General features: G+C 45.1%; 2 protein-coding genes across 3 annotated transcripts in view; both read left to right on the forward strand.

Moving 5' to 3' along the window:
• Positions 1–941: 941 nt before the first annotated feature.
• On the forward strand, positions 942–13,061 carry LOC134464736 (apoptosis facilitator Bcl-2-like protein 14). Of its 2 annotated transcripts, none has more exons than XM_063218087.1 (7): positions 942–1,046; positions 4,214–4,575; positions 8,306–8,401; positions 8,816–8,874; positions 9,952–10,107; positions 11,000–11,113; positions 12,831–13,061. In XM_063218087.1, exons 1-7 carry the CDS (start codon positions 1,006–1,008, stop codon positions 12,897–12,899), a joined length of 897 nt encoding a protein of 298 aa, XP_063074157.1. In that variant the 5' UTR covers positions 942–1,005; the 3' UTR covers positions 12,900–13,061. The 2 variants fall into 2 exon arrangements, with proteins under 2 accessions (XP_063074157.1, XP_063074158.1); XM_063218088.1 differs by having other exon boundaries at positions 4,217–4,575.
• A 2,852-nt stretch (positions 13,062–15,913) lies between these two features.
• The window catches only part of rassf3 (Ras association domain family member 3), a 178,435-nt gene continuing 168,565 nt past the window's right edge, over positions 15,914–25,783 (forward strand). Inside the window, exon 1 of the mRNA XM_063217661.1 lies at positions 15,914–16,693. Within this exon, the coding sequence (XP_063073731.1) occupies positions 16,156–16,693 (538 nt within the window). The 5' untranslated portion in view covers positions 15,914–16,155. The remainder of the gene's footprint in view (positions 16,694–25,783) is intronic.

The raw sequence follows: 25,783 nt of genomic DNA on the forward strand, positions 1-25,783 counted from the left end.
GTGATCAATAGCCTTAATACTTGACATAATTTCAGACATAGAACTTTAGGTTGCAGGGTTTCACTTTACGGGATTCACTGTATCACATAAGTGTGTGTGTCGATTATATAGCGTTTATAATTTTCCCTTAGTGTAGGAGCATGCCCCCCTGAAATACACTTCGCCACCCCTTTGCCACCCCAAGAATGAATATCTGGAACCGCCCCTGTGTATGTCTCATCTGCACCCCCCTCTCCATGTCCATCTAGCCTGATACCCAAATGACAAATAGACTGAAGAACACTTTCTATACAGCGGCCATCACGACACTTCATTCTGCTACCAAAGAATAGTTGTTTATAATCTTTTTTTTTTTAAAGTGTTTTTAAGGATTTTAAATTAGTTCTATTGATGTGTTGCCTCAATAAAAAAGGAATGCGCAATTTAGATGTTCAGATTACAATGACAAATAAAAATATGATATGCCTATATTCTATTCTGTTCTATTTTATTCTATTTTATTCTATTCTATTCTATTTTATTCTATTCTATTATATTATATTCTATTCTATACTATTATATTATATTATATTATATTATATTCTATATTTCCCTACACATCTTGCTGATTATACACACTGTAGCCCCATAATGCACTCTGTTCCCCCAGTGGAATGCTATATCAGTCACTGGAAACTAAAGTTAACTACTACAGTACAATGTGCACTGGGCCTTTTGGCCCATTAGGCCTTTAGGACCATAATATTACTCTGCTATGACAGAGCAATGGGCCGTTTAGGCTTTTTAGGCCTTTCAGGTCCTTACGACTTGATCATTCCCATTCTGGTAACAGATTGGGCACGCCTCCCAGTGACGCAACGCACTCAGCCTACTCAGCCTACTCAGCCTATAAGAAGTCCCCCTGACTTGACAGAAATTTATATGACTTGTGTTCTGGACTGTGCTTCAGGCCACCGGTAGACTGCGTGACTTTTTACCTTGTCTTTAAAGCTGAACAGAGCTACAATGGATCCGACAGCAAGCGATACCGCGACCACGAACGGACAGTAAGTGACCAGTTACTACTCCTACTTTCTACTGAACTGGGAAGATTATCCTGCCATACATACGCAGTCTCGGCGGTGTTGTGAAGTTTATCAATACAGGTAATGTAAATGGAAAGACAAATCGTCAGAATCTGTGCCACTGGTATCTGTTTAACTAATTTAACGAGCACATGTGTTGACTTTTACGCATTAAGAACTTGTCCATGTTTGGCACGCTTTCGGCTCGTCTGGCGCGCGCTGGCTGAGTGGGGTGGTTTGTTGTGGTCTGTGGTTGACACTTACAGGAAACAAACAGTTGATTTAAACAGCATTGAAAGTAAAGGTTACAGTGTGTAATGTATTGATTTCTTAACGGAGGAGAAGCGTAACTAACAAAAGCCTACTAATTAATAACCACCTATGGACTTAAGCGCAAACGGCAAAATACAGTAGCCTACAGTAGACATGCCTTGACATGTCCCGCAAAGCCCTGTATTGAAACAAATTAGCTATTCTCATACATGTTGTAGAATCATGTAATTCTATCTCTATGTCTACACCTAAGTGTATAGGCATGATGTGTTGATATTTTGTAGCAAAAGTTATGGAGTTTTGTAAAGGTGCACTATGCAGGGTGGTGGCCAGAGTAGGTATGGCAACTATGCTGTTCACGAAAACTGTGCTTCCATTTGCTAAATGTAATATTTTCATGAACATTTACTTAATCATAATCTAATATCTACTAGAGTGACCAACTACAGCAAGTTTTGCACCTAAATGTGTCTATTTTTGGAAATTCACCATGTCAGACATGGAGAAGATCTCGCTTGTATGAAAAGTGTTATTTTCCTCCCAGTCATAATCCATAGTTCTACTTAGAATTTGATGGTGGTGGTAAATATTCGTGGAAAAGGTAGCATTTTTGAACAGGCAACATGAATTCTGAAAAATAACCAGCTAAAAATATTACACAGTGCATCTCTATATCAGGTAGGCCTAAAGGCACTCGTGCTGTATTTTGCACCATCTTCGATGTTTTTTTTACCGGTAGCCTTTTGTGTTATCTCCAATATCTTCTACTCTCAACCAGAGGACGCTAACGCTGTGAACTTGTCTTGGTCCTCCCCTGAACTCTGTGGTAGCGACACATTCAGGGTTGCCAGATGATACTGATAATCTCCAGCTCAAAAATACTCAAAACCTACCTGGAAGCACTAAATCCCACCCAACTTGAACTAAATGCTATTGATTTCTATGGCCATACATCTGCAGAAAAAAAAACGCCCAAATGCCCTTTTTTTTATCCGCAGCACAGACAGTTATCCTAAGCAGCCCAATTCGGCAGGAAACCACCCAATCTGGCAACACTGACTGAATACAGTGGTATGACTTGTAGTTTATCAGCGGTCTGGTTGACTCCCTAGTCTAGTGGCATGTGCTGTGCTGTGCTGTATGACTTGTAGTTTATCAGCAGTCTGGTTGACTCACTAGTCTAGTGGCATGTGCTTTACTGCATGAGTTGCTGCCCCGCGGACTCCTTGAGTGCGTTGCAATATGCGACCTTGCCTCCTCCACTTGCCTCCTCCACTTACTTCTCGTCATGATGACATCACTGAAAACAGCATTATATTTCAATATCTTGCAAAAGCTCGATTGTAAAGTCTTTTTCTCATTTGCAATTGGGATGGTGAATGAAAAACAGTCCCTCAAAAGTTGTTGTGGCTAGGCTGACAGCTGGGAAACTTTATCGTTTTCTCCACGGAGGAGGGGCCAGGAGGCGGGACGAGGAGACAAGCGCAAGTGGAGGAGGCAAGGTCGCATATTGTAACGCACTCCTTTATTACCCCCGACCAGCCGGGCGGGCGAGCAGAGAGACAAAGTGCATTTTCATTTGGCCCTTCTTCCTCCTCTGTAGTTTCCATTCAGGTGGCCACAGTCGGTTTCGTTTTCCTGTGCCTGTCACTCTGTGTTGTGTAGACATCTGTCTCTTTCTCTCTCACTCACTCACCCACTCACTACTTGCATGGGCCTAGATTATCAGACACAACATGTCACCTCACCCAAGTGTTGTTTTCCACCTGTTCTCCTGCCTTCTCAGTGGGCCCAACTAGTTAGTGAGTTAGTGAGTTAGTGTGTGTAAAGGCATCCGGCTAGTTGCACATTATAAAGGAAACCTTGGTGGCAGCCGCATAAAATGTTATTAAAACACAAAAATGTTTCCTGTTTTCAAGCTACAATTGCTGTTGTTTAAAGTCAAGGTAGTCTTTATCTGTCTACTACTCCACTTTACGCAGTCTTTAATTCTCTCTCTTTCATAGTCGTCAGATGTATAGCACAGTAGTACAGTAAAATGACTATGCAGGAGACATGAGGAGATGTACAGTATTGTCTTGTAAATCCTACGGATCTATATTGTATGTGTAATATCAGACAGCTGTGGCCTAATGGTTAAGAAGGGGGTCGTAGGATCAGAAGATTGAAGGTTAAAAGTCCCTTACCTTACCTTACATCACACTTATCTGAAGCTTTTATCCAAGAGACTTACAGTTATTTACAGGGTATTGGTTACAGTCCCTGGAGCAGTGTGGGGTTAGGTGCCTTGGTACAGGGTATTTGTTACAGTCCCTGGAGCAGTGTGGGGTTAGGTGCCTTGGTACATGGTATTGGTTACAGCCCCTGGAGCAGTGTGAGGTTAGGTGCCTTGCTCAAGGGCACTTCAGCCATGGAGTTAGGGGGAGGTAAGGGCGGGATTCGAACCTGCAACCCTCTGATCTAAATACCATCTAACCATTAGGCCACCGCTGCTGAACACCCTGTAAACAACTGTAAGCTAAGTGTAGTGTAGTGTAATGTATTGTATTGGGCAGCCGTGGCCTAGTGGTTAGAGAGTTGGTCTTTCAATCTAGGGGTTGCCGGGTTCGAACCCCCCCTGACCTCTCCCTACATCTCCATCCATGGCTGAAGTGTCCATGAGCAGGGAACCTAAACCCACATTGCTCCAGGGACTGTAACCAATACCCTGAAAAATACAGTAGTAGTTGTAAGTCGCTTTGAACAATTGAAAGCGTTCAGCTAAGTGAAATGTAATGTAATGTATGAATGTAGTGGAATGTAATGTAGTGTAATGTAATGTATTGTATTGTAGTGTAATGTAATGTAGTGTAATGTGGTCTTCTTGTGTGTTCTAGTAGTCCAATGGAGAACGGTCATACAGGAGGCACCAATGGGCTCACAGGAGATGCCAACGGACACACTGATGCCAACGGCGACGGCGTGGAGCAGGTCAGCATGGAGTACCTGATTCTGATGGCGTACGCGCAGCGCAGACGACCCTCCGACAAACGCCTGCAGCGCCAGACCAGCGTTGCCACGCCAACCACGCCCCCTGGCGATGATGAGGCGAGGTCGCCCCCGGCAACCAAGGAGAAGAAGAAGGGATGGAGGAAGCTGAGGAGGAGGATACTGTCCTGCGTTCACCCCAAGACCTCAGACACACACACACACGGCCCCGCACACGACATCGCACCCGCCGCGCTAGAACCACCTACAGGTAGGGGTGTGTGTGTGTGTGTGTGTGTGTGTGTGTGTGTGTGTGTGTGTGTGTGTGTGTGTGTGTGTGTGTGTGTGTGTGTGTGTGTGTGTGTGTGTGTGTGTGTGTGTGTGTCATGCATGAAAAGTGCCGTTTTCCCAGCCATAATGAATACTTGGAATTTTGAAGGTCATGGTCAGTATTCATGAAAAAAAAGTAACATTTGTCAATGGACAGCATGAATTCTGGAAAAGAAACTGCTAAAATATTACCTTTAAGTGATGTATTGTAGTCCCATCAAAGTGATGGTGTTGTAAACCTATTGAGGTAAGTTGCTGTGATGTAGTCCAGCAGGCCCATAGAAGTGGTGTGCTGTAATGTGCTCCCAAGACAGCTAGAGGGCACTCTTACAGCAGAACGCTACACCACTGGCACAACTGCTGCAAATGGTAGACGACTAGACTACCTTAAATAACAACTGTGAATAAGGGCGTCTGTGCACAAAGTCTCGGCTGTATAAATGTCCTGATTCCAAAGTCACTCTAGTCGAGGCCAGGTGTCTACCAAAATTAGTAAGTATAGTATATAGATTAGTCCAGTGGTTCTTAACCTGGGGTGCAGGCACGCCCTGGGGGTGCACCAGAGATTTGACGTGGTGCACGGAATTTTGTTTGTGTTGAGGTTGAGACCAAAACTCAGCTTGCGAACATCATAGTTAGGCCAAATCAAAACAAAATAATGTTTCGGTCCCCATGTAAAGGCATTGAGATATTGATTAGTGTCTCAAGCGAGAACCATTTTAATTAATCACTACACTGGGTAAGTGTACATGGCTACGTGTGCATGCGAGAGTGTGTGGGACAGTACATTAGGAAGTGTACATTATATCTTGTTGGTGTTTTTTTTTTTAGTTTTATGCTTTTTAGGCCTTTATTCAGGAGTGGGACTGTGAGAAAGATAGAAAGGAAATGAGGGGGGGGAGGGGAAGGGAAGGATCGGCAAAGGAATTTAACGTGGATCGCTGGCATAATGGTATGGCCAGAGACGGTCTATTTGGGAACTAAGAATATCTTTGGTACGGCACCTTTGCTCAGTGAGCCGCCTGTCTGTGTTTTTCTCTTCATCATATCTCGGTGGCGTGCAGTTCTTATCACTGAGATCTGTCATGGAAATCACAAGGCCATCGCCTTTGGTTCAGAGGCTGTTGCCATTGGTCCAGAGGTTACCTGTTAACCACAAGCCTGTTGCCATTGGTCCAGAGGTTACCTCTTAACCACAAGCCTGTTGCCATTGGTCCAGAGTTAACCAGCTGACTTCCTGGAACACCTGTGGCATCCCCGCACCACATGATGCATCTGAGTCATAATGACGCGTTCACCTGCACGAGGTCCTGACTCACCTCCATACTCACCTTTGCCTGGCTCAGCACTATGCTCGCCTGGCCTCACCTGGCCTGACTCAGCAGTATACTCACCTGGCCTCACCTGGCTGGGCTCGCCTGGCTGGGAGACAACAGGATTTTTTTTCCCTCTTTAGACATGTGAAGCATATTTTTTACGCAACCGGTTTTCGATACTGTACATGCTCCAACTTCCCAGCAGGCGAGCTGCCAGGTGCCGTCTCTCTGTGTTGTCTGGAAACAAGAATATTTTAGACGTTTAGTGTGTGTGATTACATCAGCAGTGCAGTAATACCTGAGCAATAAGGAATGCTTCCTGTAAAGCGTGTGTGTGTGTGTATGTGTATGTTTCCAAAGCCTCATGATGTATTGGTTGTGGTGTTTACCAAAAGGACACATGTTGTTGGTTTGGTAATTCCCAACCTGGTTCTCACGCGATGGTTGTAACCAACCAGGAAGTTGAGCGGAAATGCACGAAGGGTCTGCGTGCGAATCAGGCTAGGGAGTTCCTCCTTTGGCTTTGGTGTTTATCCTTTAAAGGGACACTGTGTGAGATTTTTAGTTGTTTATTTCCAGAATTCATGCTGCCCATTCACTAATGTTACCTTTTTCATGAATACTTACCACCACCATCACATTCTAAGTATTCATTATGACTGGAAAAATTACACTGTTCATACATGAAAAGGGGGATCTTCTCCATGGTCCGCCATTTTGAATTTCCAAAAATAGCAATTTTTAGCTGCAAAAATTACTCTACTTGGACCATACTAGAAAATATGTGTTTATTACTTAGTAAACTTTCATGTAAAGATCGAATTTGGCAATAGGCAGCCCAGTTTCAATGAGCAGCATAGTTGCAGTACCTTTTTTGACCATTTCCTGCACATTGTACATTTAAGGATAACTTCAGTCAATTTCAATATGCTGCTGTATTGCTCACGCTACCCTTGACTTGTCAGTACCCGGTGATGCTGTATTTTTCGGCATAGCCCTAGTTATCCTGAGCATTGTACTGTCCCACCACACTGCTCCCTTTAGGGTGCCATTAGGGGCTGCCCCCCTTTGCACGGGTGACTGAGGCATAAATGCAGTTTTGTTGTGTGCAGTGTTCACTTGTGTGCGGTGGAGTTCTGTGTCACAATGACAATGGGAGTTGGAGTTTCCCAGGTGGGCTAGCTTTGATCGGTGGTGGTTTTCATGTTAGGTTGCAGTGTTTGCCAGGCAGTAGTATGGCATGCTTGGTTTTCATGGTAGGTTGCAGTGTTTGCCCGGCAGTAGACCATGGTCAGTGGTATTCCATCAGGCACATGGTTGGTGGTTGGTGGTGGTTTTGATGTTTATGGGACTTCCAGAAAGTCCATGACTGCCCGCTCTGTTGTGCCTGACAGAAGGGAAGTCACATTTTGTGGAGAAAAATGCGGTGAAACAAAGCAACGTGAAACTGACAACAGCACATCCGACAAGAAAATGGCAAACGTTTCAGATCCACAATTGAGAATAGAGTAGAGTATCAATTTGCAGACTGCATTTCCAGTCTCCGCAGCATTTTTGGAGACACGGCAGTTGTAAAGCAAAGCCATGCCATTCTCTATCTCTCACACACACACACACACACACACACACACACACACACACACACACACACACACACACACACACACACACACACACACACTTGTTGTGTTCTGGTTGCAGAGACTGGGCAGCCTGGACACTAGTAGCTATTTGATGGTATCTGAAAGATGCGGATCTTGTTAGTAACCTTCTCCACTCCACTTCTCCACTCCACTTCTTCCCTTCTTCCCCCCTCTTCCCCTCTTCCCTTCTTCCCCCCTCTTCCCTTTCTTTCCCCCTGTTCTCTTTCTTCTCCCCTCTTTCCTTTCTTTCCCCCTCTTCCCTTCTTCCCCCCTCTTCCCCCCTCTTCCCTTCTTTTCACCCTCTTTCCTTTCTTTCCCCCTCTTTCCTTTCTTTCCCCCTCTTCCCTTCTTCCCCCCTCTTCCCTTTCTTTCCCCCTGTTCTCTTTCTTCTCCCCTCTTCCTTTCTTTCCACTCTTCCCTTCCTTTTCCACTCTTCCCTTTCTTTTCCCCTCTTTCCTTTCTTTTCCACTCTTCCCTTCTTCCCCCCTCTTCCCTTCTTCCCCCCTCTTCCCTTCTTCCCCCCTCTTCCCTTCTTCCCCCCTCTTCCCTTTCTTTCCCCCCTCTTCCCTTCTTCTCCCCTCTTCCCCTTCTTCCTCCCTCTTCCCTTCTTTCCCCCTCTTCCCTTTCTTCCCCCCTCTTCCCTTCCTTTCCCCCTCTTCCCTTTCTTTCCCCCTCTTCTCTTTCTTCTCCCCTCTTCCCTTCTTCCCTCCAGATGAACAGAAGGCAGAGGAGGTAGCTGATAGGCTGACGGCTTTGGCCCCTCCCACGCTGTTACCTGGGGACCTCGAGACAGACAACGATGGTGATGGTAAGAACTACAATAATAACTGTTATTATTCTCTAGTTATGACTTATTCCTTTTATTCAATGTATTATTGATTTATCGTGTTGTGAGGGAAGATGCCTGTTAGATACCTACAGTATCTATTTTTCAACACAATTTTTTTAAACTATTTTTCACTATTTTTTTAACACAACTGGGGAATAACTAACTGATGTATCTTATTTTATAACACTACTGGCGTATTAGTTATTCCTCTGTGGTACTATGAGGCAAGATAACTGTTATTCTTCAGTCATATTATGAATTAGTTGTTGTTGTGTTGTGAGGAAAGATATCATTTAGTTTTTCTGACGTGTTGTGACTCTTCAGCCCCTTGTGTGACTCCTCAGTCCTGTTGTCAAGTCTTCTCAGTGGTGCTCATGCTTTTCTCCTCTTCAGATGTCATCCAGAACCTCGTGAAGCTGCTTCGGGAGTCGGGAGACGAGCTGAACAAAAAGGTAGCACTGCCCCCCTCAGGCAGCTGGCAATATTGCAAGTCAGAAAGGCTGCACTTCCTCTGTTGTCCACAAGGTGGATATTTTGGCCAATGTCAATCACCAGCCATAGATACAGTATCTGCAAAACATACTGTACATTGTCGAGACTGATAAATATTAGTTCATTATGTGGTACATATTAATGAAAATCACATCTGTGAATGGACAGCATACATTTTGAAAATGAAAGACTAAAATGACATCCTGAACCTTTAACAGTCTCCTGTAAGGCAAAGTAAAGTCAAGTCAGGTCAAGTTGGTTTTATTGTCAATTTCTTTACATGCACTGGTCATACAAAGAATTTGAAATTACGTTTCTTTCTTTCCCATGCAGACATAGACTAATGTAGGTAAGGACATAGACAGTATAGACATAGACAGTACTCATACGTACATGGACATAAGACAGTATGGACATAGACAGTGCTCAGTATCCTCTGCACTCCTGTTCTTCCCTGTCTGGTGCACTGGCCCAGCTCCAAATAATAATAGATCCAAAAAATCTTCCACATGTTAGATCAGGGATGTCAAACTCAGGCCTTAGGGCCAAATCTGGCCCACGGAACCATTGTATTCGGCCCACGAGATAATTTCAAATGTTTATTACAAGTTGGCCCACATGCACCACTAATGGGTAACAAGACTTGAACATGATATGATGTGGATGTGCAGACACATTTGAACTACTATATATGATGGGGAAAGAGTATGTGTGAAATTTAACTATGAGTATGAAGTGCGTGTATGCACAATTTTAGTAGTTTTAAAAAAAAAAGAAGAATTTTAAGTTCGGCCGCAACTTTGTTCCAGATTTTGTTTTTGGCCCTCAGTCAACTTGAGTTTGACACCCCGGTGTTAGATGCTCCAGTGTATCTCCTTCCTACCTCTAACTATCTCCCTCTTCCTCTCCTCCACCCCTCTCCTTCACCTCAAACCATCTCCCGTCTCTCCCCCTCCTCCTCTCCTCCACCTCTCCTCCTCCTCCTCAACCCCTCTCCCCCTCCTCAAACCATCTCCCGTCTCTCCACCCCTCTCTAGATCCAGGCCAACCCAGCCTTGGTGCAGCAGTTGCAGCAGAATTTCAGCTACGGGTTGTTCCGGAACGTGGTGTCGTCTTTCCTGGCGAGGCTGAACCTCTCCTCTCTGCCCTCCGGAGAGACGCAGGAACAGGCCAAGATCCGCTCCACATGCGAGGTGAGCACTTTATTCCACATGGAACAGGCCAAGATCCGCTCCACATGCGAGGTGAGCACTGTGTTGAGGATTTCAGAGTAGTAGCAGAGAGGTTCTATTGGTAGTACGAGAGAGGAATCTCGTGCCGTTTTCCGGGTGGTACTGTCCACTAAGTGGCACCATCCAGACAGCGCAGAGGAGCGCCAAGGAGCGCAGAGGCTGTTAGAATGAATAGGGCCCCATGGAGCTCAACCACAGATGCGGCCATTGCTTTGGGAGAGAATTGGTATCATTGTTTCATTTTATTTTCACCAAAGGCAGGATAAATTATCCTTTCAAACAGCAGTTAGTTTGAATGTTTAAACTCGCTGGATCTTTGTAAAATGCGTCTTTATTGTCAATATGACGTCACGAGTGGCTTCACACACTGCGTTTGGATTGGTCGGCCGGCTGCGTTGCTGTGAACACGACTGCTGTAAAGCAATTCTGTTAGCAAGATGCTAGCGGAGCCTGACTCATAAATGCCAAAGCTGTAGGAAATCAGAAGGACATAACTCCCATGTTATTGTACATTTCATTGAAATCCACATTGGTTTCTCAGAACTTACAGTAATATTGTCAATTGTTTCAGCCGACAGCGAGCACAATTGTCAGTTATTAGCGCCAGCCTTATGAGCTCTGCTGTCTTGACAGCGTTCCCTAGGTGAACTGCAGGCACGGGTTTGAGGGCGAGATTGGACACTGTATGTAAACCCACTGTGGCAGTAGTGTTGTTGTAGTTCTGTAAACCACTACTATTCTCTTCCACTCCACTAGGTGGTAACATGCCTTAGTGCTACACTCTACCGTACTCCACTCTACTCATCTGTACTCCACTGTAATATTATATCTCTATTCTCCTCCTGCCCACTAGGTGGTGACTCGTCTCAGCACTCTGGATACCCACCCAGTGAGCAAGACTATGGGTTACGGGGAACGCTACCTGAAGGACTACTTCTCCCCCTGGGTCCAGAAGCAAGGCGGATGGGTACGTCTCTCTTTATTTTTATTATTTCTCCTTTATTTCACTAAGTTCAAGTTCAAGTAATTTTATTTGTCACATACATGGTATTGTAGTGAAATGATGATGGGGTCATCAGCTCTGCATCTTAAGAATTAAAGAAGTAAAGTAAAAAAGGAAATAAAAGGTGAGAAATAAGTTAAAGAAAAAACAAAGAAAATGATTATTTTAAAAAGTCTCCGTTCAGCAGTCGCACTGCCTGGGGGTAAAAACTTTTCCTCATTCTTTCTGTTCTGGCCTGAATGGTTCTGAGTCGTCTGCAGGACTTAAGTAGGGTGAACATGTAAGTGTTGGGGTGTGAGACATCCTGCTTAATTTTCCCTCTTAGTGTAGGGTAGTCATATTGAGGTGACTGCCTCTTTCTTGGGGCGCCACTGGGGGCTGCCCCCTTGCACGGGTGAAGCACAAATGCAATTTCGGTGTGCAGTCAGTGTGCAGTGAACCCTTGTGTGCTGTGGAGTGCTGTGTCACAATGACGATGGGAGTTGGGAGATTCCCACTTGGGCTTTCACTTCGCTTCACTTTTCCAAGTGAGCCCTACAGTAGTCTCTTGCTAATGTAGTTTTATATTTCACGGCGGATGGGGACATTCCAACACTCCACTAGGTTAGGCAGCTGGGTGTGTTTGATGAAGGAGATGTCAAGTCAAGTCAAGTCAAATTTATTTTTATAGCGCATTTCATACACAGGTGCAACTCAATGTGCTTCACAAAAAAACAAATGCAAAAGGAAAGAAAACAAGTAAAGAAAAAAAAGAAAGACATTTAAAACACCAAGATTAAAAACACATGGTAAAATGGGCTTTAGATCAGAGGGTTGCAGGTTCAAATCCCACCCTTTCAACTCCCCATTTCACTCCATGGCTGAAGTGCCCTTGAGCAAGGCACGCAACCTCACACTGCTCCAGGGACTGTAACCAATACCCAGTAGGCCTACTTAAAACTATCTAAGTCACTTTAGATAAAAAAGGCTTTAAAATAATTTTAAAAAACTGCCTGAAGGCATCTGATCTTCTAGTATCCTATTCAAACAGAAGGACCGCAGACGGCAGTCTGGCAGTTGTACTAAAAACTTTTTTTTCTTTTTACACCACAAATCCTGATATTTGGATGTAATTGACATGACTTTCTGTTTTTGTGATATGTGGATGTAATTGACATGACTTTCTGTTTTTGTGATATTTGGATGTAATTGACATGACTTTCTGTTTTTGTGATATGTGGATGTAATTGACATGACTTTCTGTTTTTATATTATATTATATTATATTATATTATATTATATTATTATTGTTATTATTGACATGAGTTTCTGTTTTTATATTATATTATATTATATTATATTATATTATATTATATTATATTATATTATTATTGTTATTATTGACATGACTTTCTGTTATTATATTATATTATATTATATTATATTATATTATATTATATTATTATTGTTATTATTGACATGAGTTTCTGTTTTTATATTATATTATATTATATTATATTATATTATTATTGTTATTATTGACATGACTTTCTGTTTTTATATTATATTATTATTGACATGACTCTGTTTTTGTGATATTTGGATGTTATTGACATGAGTTTCTGTTTTTATATTATATTATATTATATTATATTATTATTGTTATTATTATTGACATGACTTTCTGTTTTCACCTCTGCAGACCGAAGTCTTCCCCTCGGACGAGAGGGACGGCCAGGAGGAGGAGGAGGAGGAGGAGGAGGTCCAATGAGCTTTCAGGAAGATGGAAAGACTCATTTCTTTTGGTCCAGGCATTACTGTACAGCCGCATTAAAATGCTTCTGATTGGTTGATCGCAGGACTCTCCATAGCGCTTTACTTCCTGAAGACATTCTGATTGGCTAATCTCAGGGCTACCTACAGCACATCACTTCCTGAAGACATTCTGATTGGCTAATCTCAGGGCTACCTACAGCACATCACTTTCTCAAAGCCGTCGGGGTCGTTGGTGACGGCGCATGCTGGGCCAATCTGCGCAGCGCGAGAAGGCGCACTGCAAATTCACAGTGCATTCTGGGTAGGAAGGATTTCTGACCAGAATGCATTGTGATTGCGTAGTGTACATGTGTGTGCTACACAGGTTTGCATAGCATGCGGCATCTCAACTGGAGCCGTCTGTTCTGCTGAAGTCGTCTCCCCCTGTGACGTCACGTCTACTGTACCTGAGACGTTACCTGTACCTGAGACGTCACGTCTACTGTACCTGAGACGTTACCTGTACCTGAGACGTCACGTCTACTGTACCTGAGACGTTACCTGTACCTGAGACGTTACCTGTACCTGTGACGTCACGTCTACTGTACCTGAGACGTCACGTCTACTGTACCTGAGACGTCACCTGTACCTGAGACGTCACGTCTACTGTACCTGAGACGTTACCTGTACCTGTGACGTCACGTCTACTGTACCTGAGACGTCACGTCTACTGTACCTGAGACGTTACATGTACCTGAGACGTCACGTCTACTGTACCTGAGACGTTACCTGTACCTGTGACGTCACGTCTACTGTACCTGAGACGTTACCTGTACCTGAGACGTCACGTCTACTGTACCTGAGACGTTACCTGTACCTGAGACGTTACCTGTACCTGAGACGTTACCTGTACCTGAGACGTCACGTCTACTGTACCTGAGACGTTACCTGTACCTGAGACGTTACCTGTACCTGAGACGTCACGTCTACTGTACCTGAGACGTCACGTCTATTCTACCTGAGACGTTACCTGTACCTGAGGAATGATGATGATGGACACATGACCTGCATGGGCAGAGTTTATAGGGGGTGGTGAATGGGGAGGACCTGTCCCCACCACTTTTGAGATTATCTTAAAGGGTCCCTACCACTATTTCCACAAATCTAATGTAAAATATATAAACCCTGGACAATTCGTCCCCACCACTGTAAAAACTAAACCTACACCCTTGATTACATGTAGACTACTTGAGGAATGGTGATGGCGACGTTATGAGTAATATGAGCCACTAGAGTTATGATGAGCCAATAGAATAGTTGAGTTCTGATGATGTCACAAGAGTAGATGAGTTCTGATTGGCCACAGTAGAATAGTAGAGTTTTGACGAGCCAATAGAATAGTAGCGTTCTGATGATGTCATGAGCTCCTACTGTACTGTATTTATTGGGACCCAAATGGCACCGTAACGGGAGCAGTCTGGTAGCTGTGGGTGCATCCCAATATGCGACCTTGCCTCCTCCACTTGTGCTTGTCTCCTCGCCCCGCCTCCTGGCCCCTCCTCCGTGGAGAAAACGATAAAGTTTCCCAGCTGTCAGCCTCGCCACAACAACTTTTGAGGGACTGTTTTTCATTCACCATCCCAATTGCAAATAAGAAAAAGACTTTACAATTGAGCTTTTGAAAGATATTGAAATATAATGCTGTTGTCAGTGATGTCATCATGACGAGAAGCAAGTGGAGGAGGCAAGGTCGCATATTAAAACGCACTCTGTGTGTATACAGTATATTGCTTTTGTCTTATCTGTGCCAATGTCTTGTTTTAGAGGATGTCTTATTTGTACTGATGACTTATTTATGAAAAGTATGTGACGTGTAACCGTTTTAAGCATGAGGTGAAAGGAGTTAAGTCCAAAAAGGGAAGTGTGAGTGACTGTTCCTTTTAAATGAAGCCAGAATACCTAGTCAAGGGTTCAAACCATGTAATTGTAAGTGTCGTACCCTGAATCTGCTGTCCCTTTCTCTACTGAGTGGGAGGTAAAAGTCTTCACCTGGGAAGTATTACAAAGCGGCAGTTGGGGACTTACCAGCCAGATTTTGGTCTAGAACAACCAGCGGTTCTCAACCTTTTTTCAACAAAGGCCCCCTGGATGTCATCCTCCCAACGCCCCCTTGACCTCATCGTAAGCCTTCCAACGCCTCCCCTTACTATTCAAAATGTAAATAGACTATGCCCCAAATGACAACTAATATAAGCACCACCCCCTCTCAACAGCATCCTTCTCAATTTCCCCCCTTAGGGCTCCCCAACGCCCCCTGGGGGGCTGTACCGCCCCCGTTGTGAAACACTAGTCTCTAGAACCTCTCCTTGGACCAACTACCCCGGTTGAGTTGTAGCAAATCTTCCAATACAAGAGCCATCCGTTATAACGACCCCGGTTGAGTTGTAGTTGTAAATCTTCTAATACAAGAGCCATCCGTTCCAAATAAAAACCACAGGGTCCTCATATTACTAGATTTACCACTTGCTACCGGCTGCCCCGTCAGCATACCTGTGCAGGTGAGGTGTATTTATTTGTGTATTTACTTTATGTATTTTTGTTTTGCCTGCCTTGCTTGAAAGAAATAGGCCTATAATCAGGGCTGTGATTATTAAAGTAAAGAAAAAAAAAACTAAACCTATAGGGCCTACCTAAAACACCTAAACATGATCTGCATGCACTTGGCCTAATGTATGTGGGTGGGGGTTTGGTTGTTTTTTGTGCGTTTTCGTTTCTAATGAATGTATACTTGAACAAATATGTTTGTTTGTCATTTTGTGTGAAAATGAATAAAAAAATACATATTTTTGTTGAGCCACTTTGTTTGTAAATAAATAAAAAGATAAACACATTTTTGTAAAGACACTATTGTGTGCGTATTGTTTGTAATGAGGACACGTTTGGAATGTGAGGGCTGCTCTATGTGCTCGAGACGTGAGTAAGCTGTTACCTTAGAAACTCGAGCCGCGCGCTACAGTCGCAGCACCTGTCTGACTGGCTCGCGGGCTGGAGGCCTCGAGGCAGCTCGGGGTAGGAGGAGGAGAAGAAAAGAAAGGAAAAGAGGAGGAGGAGATGAGATGGTATCAACGTTGTCTGCTGTGGCTCACCTGTGGGAGTTGAGGTGAAACACTTCGCTCTGTCTGTCCAAGTCACGGAATTCCGTGCGCAACCGGGAGCACCACGTGCTGCCTTAGTTTACGTTCTAACCGAGTGGATTAATATTTGCCACTATAATGCATCAGAGTGGGAAGTACTCTCCGACGCGATACATCGCAGTGGTATCGCCTTTAGCGGTGGCGCTATTCCACAACTCCACGGCAGTTCAAGAGCGCAACACAAACACAGCTGATAATAGCAAGGATTCAGCTCGGGACCTACCGACTGCCGAGAAGGAATTGCCGAATATTAAGATGCGGAACTCCAAAGCCAGAGCCGTGAAGGCTGTGAGTCCAAAACCGCAAAAGAGAGAAGAAAAGCACGACTATCAGAAGAGGAGAGAAGACAAGAAGGAGGCTCCGAGTCAGACACCTGTTGCGCCGAACAAACCTGCTGAGGATATTAGCGCAGGTGGCGGCGGCGGCGCTCATCACAGACCCCGAAAACGGAGTTTCAGACCCCCGGACGTCCGGACCATCTTCCAACCGGCCAAGAAGAAGGACCCCCGCGTAAAGGAGGAGCGCGGCGAGGGCCACGCGTTTGAGCCGGACACCCCGCCAGCCTTCTGCGACGTCTGCTGTCAAACCATCTTCCAGGAACGACTTACATGCACAGGTGAGTCTGTCGGTCCAGGTGCCAGGCAAAAGTGGTAGACAGTGTGAACGAGTGGTCCGCACACTGAGTGTCAGCTCTAAAAATATATTCTTTATTTTTTTGCGTAATGACATAACGTGTATATTTCTTGGAGCTCATTCCTAGTATGTGGGCCACTCTATCACACCAAATATAAAGTTGTCTACACTACAAAAAATAGAATACATTACTGGTCAGTCTATCCTGTCTGTCTGTCCGTCCTGTTTGTCTGTCTGTCTGTCTGACTGTCTGTCTGTCAGTCAGCGAGAGGGTGAGAGAGGACCTCATTGGTAACTGGACACCTGAGGACTCTAAACACACACTTATATCCACTTCAGCCTGGACATGGCTGCCACTGCCTGCTGTAGAAGTGAGGGTGGTGTTCACGTTTAGGAACACACTGTCAGGCGTCTACACTCTTGGTAGGCTAGTGTTCATGATGAACACACTGTCAGGTGTTTACACTCTATTGTAGCTGCTGCAGGTGTTTATGATGAACACACTGTCAGGCGTCTACAGTCTCTGTAGGCTACAGGTGTTTATGATGAACACACTGTCAGGCGTCTACAGTCTTTGTAGGCTACAGGTTAAGGAGGTATATGCAGGTAACATAATGTTAGAGAGGTGGTACTAAGATCAGTGGGTTGCCGGTTCATATCCCCTCCTCACCTCTCCCTACTCCTCCATGGCTGAAGAGCCCTTGAGAAAGGCACCTAACCCCATGTTGCTCCAGGGACTGTAACCAATACCCTGTGCTGTACATAACTATAAGGTGTGTGTGTGTGTGTGTGTGTGTGTGTGTGTGTGTGTGTGTGTGTGTGTGTGTGTGTGTGTGTGTGTGTGTGTGTGTCAGCTAAGCATAATGCAATGTAATAATTTAATGAATCACTCAGGCCCAAACCAGGTCTTTACCAGGGAGCCCAGTCATGGGCACAACTGAGTTATGGCATTTCTGTGTGTGTGTGTGTGTGTGTGTGTGTGTGTGTGTGTGTGTGTGTGTGTGTGTGTGTGTGTGTGTGTGTGTGTGGAGGGGGGTAGAATCTACTATTGGTTTGATGTTCTTACTCAGTAATACGTCTGCTTGGGTTCAACACAAGTCCTAACAGATTCATAGAGAGAGGGTGTGTGTGTGTGTGTGTGTGTGTGTGTGCGTGTGTGTGTGTGTGTGTGTGTGTGTGTGTGTGTGTGTGTGTGTGCGTGTGCTCGCACGCACATGCATTTAAACCTTTAAACCAGGGGTGTCAAACTCATTTTGGTTCAGGGGCCACATACAGTAAAGTCAATTTGATCTCAAGTGGGCCGAACCAGTAACGTAACTGAGACATATCGTAAATGTCTCCTTCATATCAGAATCGCTTTGAGATATCTTGAGATAGATGTCAGCAGGTACAGTATGTCAGGAGCACTGACTTTCAATGCCAAACAAAAAGCGCAAATTCATCCTCAAGTATTGAAAAAAACAGAAGTCTCAGACACAGCACCTTTGAAATGGGCTAGAGATTTTTGTTGACATTCTTTATGTTGTTACCTCCGCTAAGGAGGTTATGTCTTTGGTCGCGTTGGTTTGTCTGTTTGTTAGCAGGATAATTTAAAAAGTTATTAACATATTTGGATGAAACTTTGTGGAGTGGTTAGAAATGACATAAGGAACAAGTGATTACACTTTGGTGGTGATCCGGATCGTGATGTTGAACTTTTTAAAAGGTTCTTCACCACTGCAGGATAGAGCGATGACATTCAAGTTTCTACCTGTACAAAAAGAAGGCAGAAAGACGGGTGTAACATAGTCAACTGTTCTATCCAACAGCCTCCTTGGCGGAAGTTTGCTTTGTCTGAATGCATTTCTTGTTTGGTTTTTTTTGTTGTTGTTTTTTTCTGGGGCCATGTTAAAGCATCCGGTGGGCCACCGCATCCTGCCTCGGGGCCCGATGTTTGACACGCCTGCATTAAACCATTATCACGTTTCATCCAAGTTCCTCAATTCCTGTCATAAGTAGCATGCAGTAGTGTGTGTGTGTGTGTGTGTGTGTGTGTGTGTGTGTGTGTGTGGGAGAGTGGGGAGTCCAGTCCGGGGAGGAAATGTTGACAGGCTGCTGGCTAGTGTTATCACAGCAACACACACACACACACACACACACACACACACACACACAGTACACACAGTATTCTAACGTCCGCACACTCACCCAGGCTGCACTGCAGGCATGCTGACAGACTGGTTTCACATCGGAACAAGCATGCAGGCACACACACACACACACACACACACACACACACACACACACACACACACACACACAAACACACACACACGTTCACACATACACACCCTCTCTACTGTCACACAGGCAAACATCAACACGCATACACGCAGTCGCACACACACAGCTCTTTGTCCAGACATGGAAATCAGCACTAGACTGAAATTCACCACAGATAAGCAATAAAGTTCAACTCTGAAACGTACCTCTACCACAGGTAAGCAATATAATTAGACTCTGCAACGTACCTGTGTGCTGTAAAGTAATCAGACATTGAGTGAGTATGGAAATCACACATTGAGGCAGTCGTGTCTTAAAGGGGTATGCCACTATTTTGGGGCTTAAAGGGGTATGCCACTATTTTGGGGCTTAAAGGGGTATGCCACTCTTTTGGGGCTTAAAGGAGTATGCCACTATTTTGGGGCTTAATACAGTTAAAATAGTTGGCCAGGGTTTATAAAGGTGTCTTATTTTTCATGTTAAGCGTTGTCTTGCTTTAAGACACGTTAAAAGAAGGAATATGTAGCTAAGCTAGTGAAAGTCAATGCATCACTGTAGCATACACACATGCTACAGTGATGCATTGACTTTCACTAGCTTAGCTACATATTACACACATGCTACAGTGATGCATTGACTTTCACTAGCTTAGCTACATATTACACACATGCTACAGTGATGCATTGAAATGAAATTCTAAGTTTTCATTATGACTGGAAAAATTGCACTTTTCATACATGAAAAGGGGGATCTTCTCCATGGTCCGCCATTTTGAATTTCCAAAAATTCCAAAATTAGCTGCAAAAATAACTCTACTTGGACCATATTAGGAAATATTTGTTTACAGTTTTTCTTGATTGCCTCCATACAAGTTCTGGTACTTCACACACAATTCTCGGAACATCTCACCCATTTCCCAACTCCCCTAACCAATGTCACTGAACACTAAACACAATTCCTACTTAACACTCAAATTCCAGATTTAAAACACACTCTTTTCACACCATTACACACAATTCTCTGGATTACACTCAATTTCCATAAAGAAAAACACTGGGTTTCTCATGGAACACACTGTCATTCACAACACTACAATCAACTGCCATACTATGTTCACTTCCTCATCACATGGGCAAACTGTCTTCATACCGGTTTACAATCTGAAATCATCACCCCATAAGGACACACATTGCATGTCATATTGATGAAAAATGAGTGGATGCAAGGAGAAAACCCATTTGTTTAGTTTTTGAACTCAAAAATATGTTATACAAGACATAACTTTCATGTGGTTACCCAATATTTTACAATACATTAGTGCAATTTTTAAATATTTTTACGTAAAAATATGTAAAATATATACACGTCTGTGTACTCCGAGTCTAAAAACAATATTTCAGTATTTTACTACAGAAAAATACCCTCTTTAGTAAGTAGAACACTGAAGAAAATAAGTTTCTACTGTGTTTCAAGTTGAGTATAGAGTTTTTTTTTTCATAGCAATAGGCTATACAGTAATGTAATGGTTTTTTTGTACTGCCAAATAGGCAGTGGGGTTTATCTTTGTGTTGTTTTTGTGAAAAAGACATAAAAATCTTTCTGTTTCTGTTTGTGTGTTGTGGGAATGAAGTTTTTCCAACTTATGTCACAGTATCCATGCAATCCAGAACAAAAAAGCCCAAGTTACTGGGAGAAATTAGTTTTACCCTGTGCCCAACAGTGTTTTAATGGGTCTGCAAATGTGTATTGTAGTGACTGTCTGTGTGTGTCATTTGACAACAAAATTAGGTTTTTAGAAGAGAGTACATTGTTTTGAGACAAGACGTGCATTTTTCAGAGGTAGTGAAGAGTTTGACCCGTTGTGTGTGAGGTTTGGAGATTTGTGTGTAGAGTTTTGAGAATTCGAAGGCCGATTCCGAAAATTGTGTGTAGGCAATCGAGAAAAACTGTATTACTTAGTAATCTTTCAGGTAAAGATAAAATTTGGGAATAGGCAACCCAGTTTCAGTGAGCAGCATAGTTGCAGTACCTTTTTTGACCATTTCCTGCACAGTGTCCCTTTCAGGCCCTGTGGGGTATCCCATTAAAGTAGGGTTTCTCAACGGGGGCTCTACACCCCCCCCCTCCCAGAGGGTGTTAGGTAGCATTGAGAAGCAGACAGCTGAGAGGGGGGACACTCGGTAGCAATTGTCTGTTTGATTTTTAATTTAAAAGGGGCATTGGTTTATGATGAGGTCACAGGGGCATAAGCAAGCTTAGAGTCACAGTAGGTCAAGGGGGCATTGGGAGGCTTATGATGAGGTCAAGGGGGGCGTTGGGAGGCTTATGATGAGGTTAAGGGGGCATTGGGAGGCTTATGATGAGGTCAAGGGGGGCGTTGGGAGGCTTATGATGAAGTTAAGGGGGCATTGGGAGGCTTATGATGAGGCCAAGGGGGCGTTGGGAGGCTTATGATGAGGTCAATGGGGGCATTGGGAGGCTTATGATGAGGTCAAGGGGGCATTGGGAGGCTTATGGTGACGTCAAGGGGGCATTGGGAGGCTTATGAGGTCAAGGGGGCGTTGGGAGTCTTATGATGAGGTCAAGGGGGGCGTTGGGAGGCTTATGATGTGGTCAAGGGGGCATTGGGAGGCTTATGATGAGGTCAAGGGGGCGTTGGGAGGCTTATTATGAAGTCAAGGGGGCATTAGAAGGCTTATGATGAGGTCAACGGGGCGTTGGGAGGCTTATGATGAGGTCAAGGTGGCGTTGGAGGGCTTGTGATGAGGTCGAGGGGGCGTTGGGAGGCTTATGATGAGGTCAAGGGGGCATAGCGGGGCTTATGATGAGGTGAAATGGGCGTTGGCAGGCTTATGATGAGGTCAAAGGGGCGTTGGGAGGCTTATAATGACGTCCATGGGGCGTTGGCAGGCTTATGATGAGGTCAAAGGGGCGTTGGGAGGCTTATGATGAGGTCAAGGGGGTGTTGGGAGGCTTATGATGAGGTCAAGGGGGCGTTGGGAGGCTTATGATGAAGTCAAGGGGGCATTGGGAGGCTTATGATGAGGCCAAGGGGGCGTTGGGAGGCTTATGATGAGGTCAAGGGGGCGTTGGGAGGCTTATGATGAGGTCAAGGGGGCGTTGGGAGGCTTATGATGAGGTCAAGGGGGCATTGGGAGGCTTATGATGAGGTCAAGGGGGCGTTGGGAGGCTTATGATGAAGTCAAGGGGGCGTTGGGAGGCTTATGATGAGGTCAAGGGGGCATTGGGAGGCTTATGATGAGGTCAAGGGGGCATTGGGAGGCTTATGATGAGGCCAAGGGGGCGTTGGGAGGCTTATGATGAGGCCAAGGGGGCATTGGGAGGCTTATGATGAGGCCAAGGGGGCGTTGGGAGGCTTATGATGAGGTCAAGGGGGCATTGGGAGGCTTATGATGAGGTCCAGGGGGCGTTGGGAGGCTTATGATGAGGTCAAGGGGGCGTTGGGAGGCTTATGATGAGGTCAAGGGGGCGTTGGGAGGCTTATGATGAGGCCAAGGGGGCATTGGGAGGCTTATGATGAAGTCAAGGGGGCGTTGGGAGGCTTATGATGAGGTCAAGGGGGCGTTGGGGGGCTTATGATGAGGCCAAGGGGGCATTGGGAGGCTTATGATGAGGTCAAGGGGGCGTTGGGAGGCTTATGATGAGGTCAAGGGGGCGTTGGGAGGCTTATGATGAGGTCAAGGGGGCGTTGGGAGGCTTATGATGAGGTCAAGGGGGCGTTGGGAGGCTTATGATGAGGTCAAGGGGGCGTTGGGAGGCTTATGATGAAGTCAAGGGGGCGTTGGGAGGCTTATGATGAGACCAAGGGGCCATTGGGAGGCTTATGATGAGGTCAAGGGGGCATTGGGAGGCTTATGATGAGGTCAAGGGGGCGTTGGGAGGCTTATGATGAGGTCAAGGGGGCGTTGGGAGGCTTATGATGAGGTCAAGGGGGCGTTGGGAGGCTTATGATGAGGTCAAGGGGGCGTTGGGAGGCTTATGATGAGGCCAAGGGGGCGTTGGGAGGCTTATGATGAGGTCAAGGGGGCGTTGGGAGGCTTATGATGAGGTCAAGGGGGCTTATGGTGAGGTCAAGAGGGCGTTGGGAGGCTTATGATGAGGTCAAGGGGGCGTTGGGAGGCTTATGATGAGGTCAAGGGGGCGTTGGGAGGCTTATGATGAGGCCAAGGAGGTATTTGTTCCAAAAAGGTTGAGAACCATTAAAGTGAAGAGAAGCGTGGTAGAGCTGATAACAGATCACCTGAAGGCATCATTTACATATAGGTCAGGTCTGGGGTCAGAGTAGAAAACCCTGGTGTGTGTGTGTGTGCGTGTTTGTGTGTGTGGGTGTGTGTGGGTGCGTGCGTGCGTGCGTGCGTGCGTGCGTGAGTGTGTGTGTGTGTGCGTGTTTGTGTGTGTGGGTGTGTGTGGGTGCGTGCATGCGTGCGTGCGTGAGTGTGTGAGTGTGTGTGTGTGTGTAATGGCTATCTGAACCTGTTTGGCTACATGGGCTGCATGAACACCCATAGCCGTGTGCAGTCTGGATTCCATCATGGCTGTGTTTACATAACACTGTCCCTCACCCGTGTCACGCCTCTACACCAAGGGGAGGCAGGATTTGGCTGGTTAGCTTCGCCGATTAGCAAGTCGCCATTTTCGCATTTACGACATTCACCTCGCTCATGATGATTGGTGGGTGCGCAGCGTCTGTGGTTGGGCGCCTCCATGCATCCAATGCCCGTCTTCTAGTACAGGGTTTCCCGCACTGGGGTGAGTGCACCCCTGGGGGTGCACGGCCTGCCATAAGGGGGTGCGCAAGCTGAATAGAGCAATGGCGAATGTGTGAGTTTTTAATTTAGCATTAATGAACATTAAATAGTTTTTAATAGTATGGTGCATTATATGCTGAAAGGGTCCATCTGAAGTGTAGTTTAATTCCAAGACTATTGGAAAAGAGCTTTCCCCAAAAATCACTGTGCTTAATGTAGCCAAGTGGACCTTTAGGGGATGACCCAAAATAATAATGATCAAGTTGGAATACCTGCAATTACACGACTACGCCACTAGGGGAATTCCGCCCCTAGAAATATTTGTGGACAAAGGCAAACACAGGTTCTGACAGACTGGGACAGAGACGTGGATTTCTTGTTGCAAAAATAAAATGATCTTTCTTTATTTATACAAAACACATTACATATCCACACCGCCAACATAAAATAAAAAACAGACAAATAGTCTACAGATAGCCTAAATGATGGCAGGGTCAGGCTAACAGAGCGGTCCACCACTCGTGCTCAGAAACAAATGGCCTATGTTGTAGCACACAGCATGCACGGTTCACACACACACATAGGCGTACTAGCTAAGCAAGTGATTCAATCAGTATGGCTACCCATGCAAAGCAAATGATTCAATCAGTATGGTTACCCACTACACAGGTGAGAATTCACGTCACACGTCTAAGCTACTAATAATACACTAGAACGCTCTACTACTGGGAGCTGCCCTGCGAGCATGAGTTAGGCTACAGAAACAAAATACAGAGAGTATGGCGGATGGACAAAATAAAACAAAAACAACAAACAGAATGCTAAAATCACTAGGGCAAAACAGCGGCGAACAGCTATGACCCTCGATGGTACCCTCTGAGGAGTCAAGCATTTACAGATGGTCAGCAGTTGCCACCAAGGTAGCTATACATTTTTCACAATTATTACACATACAAAAGAAAGTCACGCATACCTCAACACAGGTGGATACGGCGCACAACAGACTCCGTGTGCCAAGGGTGATCACCTGGCTACCCTGGTGATCAACAATAAAACAGCAGTGAATATACATGTTTAGATGTGCAGATGAGACATATGGCACATAGAATGTTTACACACATACACTTTACACACATACCTTATACCTTCACAGAGTTTGCAGTAGGCTGGAAACCATCAGACCTCAGCCTACAGCAACCACACACGCACCATGCTGAACACAAACAAATCCCGGGAGAGTTCCAGCAAGTCTACCCATTCTGGCTGTTTTTATAAAACTGGTGCCTTAGCCACCATTAACTGGCTAGCCAATCAGCAGCAAGCTGAGTCCGATGACATCACCGGCTATGGAAGCCATGGAGGGACAATTTTGTTGTAACAGTGACAGTCCCACCTGTTACATTAATGTGCAATGAATGAGCAGTGAATCCATACTTGCGCGGCCATCAGCACACCAAAATATTCGCTCAGGGGGTGCGCGAACCACATTGAAATGTACAAGGGGGTGCGCAGGGAAAAAAAGTTTGGGAACCCCTGCTCTACACCAAGGGTTGCCAGTTAGGTTTGGACGTGGGACGATTGTTCTGACAAAGGGCATCGTGGGCCATGCTCATGGCTTTTCTTCTACGTATGTGCTGATAATATACCGACTGCTGCATCTCCTAGCGTCTCTCATGAAAAGGGCGACCTGCCTTAAGGGCCGTACACACACGTCGCTGCTAGTTACTCGCTCAGCGAATGAACTCAATAGAATGGCAATGTGTTCCAGCGAGACTAGCAGGCGACTAGGCGAGTACTGTACAAGCGATGCGATGTGGGCGGATCCCCAGTTGAAAATATTTTATCTTCGAGCGACGCGAGTAAGCGAGTAACCAATTGGAATGCAGAGTAGGCGAGCAAGCGAGAAGCTAGTAAATATCAGCGATGTGTGTGTACGGCCCTTTAGCAATGTATACAATCGCCAGTTGTTTATTGTTATAGCATGTGTCATTATCTGAAGATTGCTAGCTATCAATGAAAAGTTGTGTGTGTGTGTGTGTGTG

Source organism: Engraulis encrasicolus, chromosome 15 (genome assembly GCF_034702125.1).
Source record: "Engraulis encrasicolus isolate BLACKSEA-1 chromosome 15, IST_EnEncr_1.0, whole genome shotgun sequence".
Classification (NCBI taxonomy): Eukaryota; Metazoa; Chordata; class Actinopteri; order Clupeiformes; family Engraulidae; genus Engraulis; species Engraulis encrasicolus.

Excerpts from the sequence above, each read along its gene's own strand:
- LOC134464736 (XM_063218087.1), top strand. The coding sequence starts at position 1,006 with ATGGATCCGACAGCAAGCGATACCGCGACCACGAACGGACA. Across the intron at positions 8,402-8,815 it reads GACAGACAACGATGGTGATG|ATGTCATCCAGAACCTCGTG; the intron begins GTAAGAACTACA and ends TCTCCTCTTCAG. Across the intron at positions 10,108-10,999 it reads AGATCCGCTCCACATGCGAG|GTGGTGACTCGTCTCAGCAC; the intron begins GTGAGCACTTTA and ends CCTGCCCACTAG.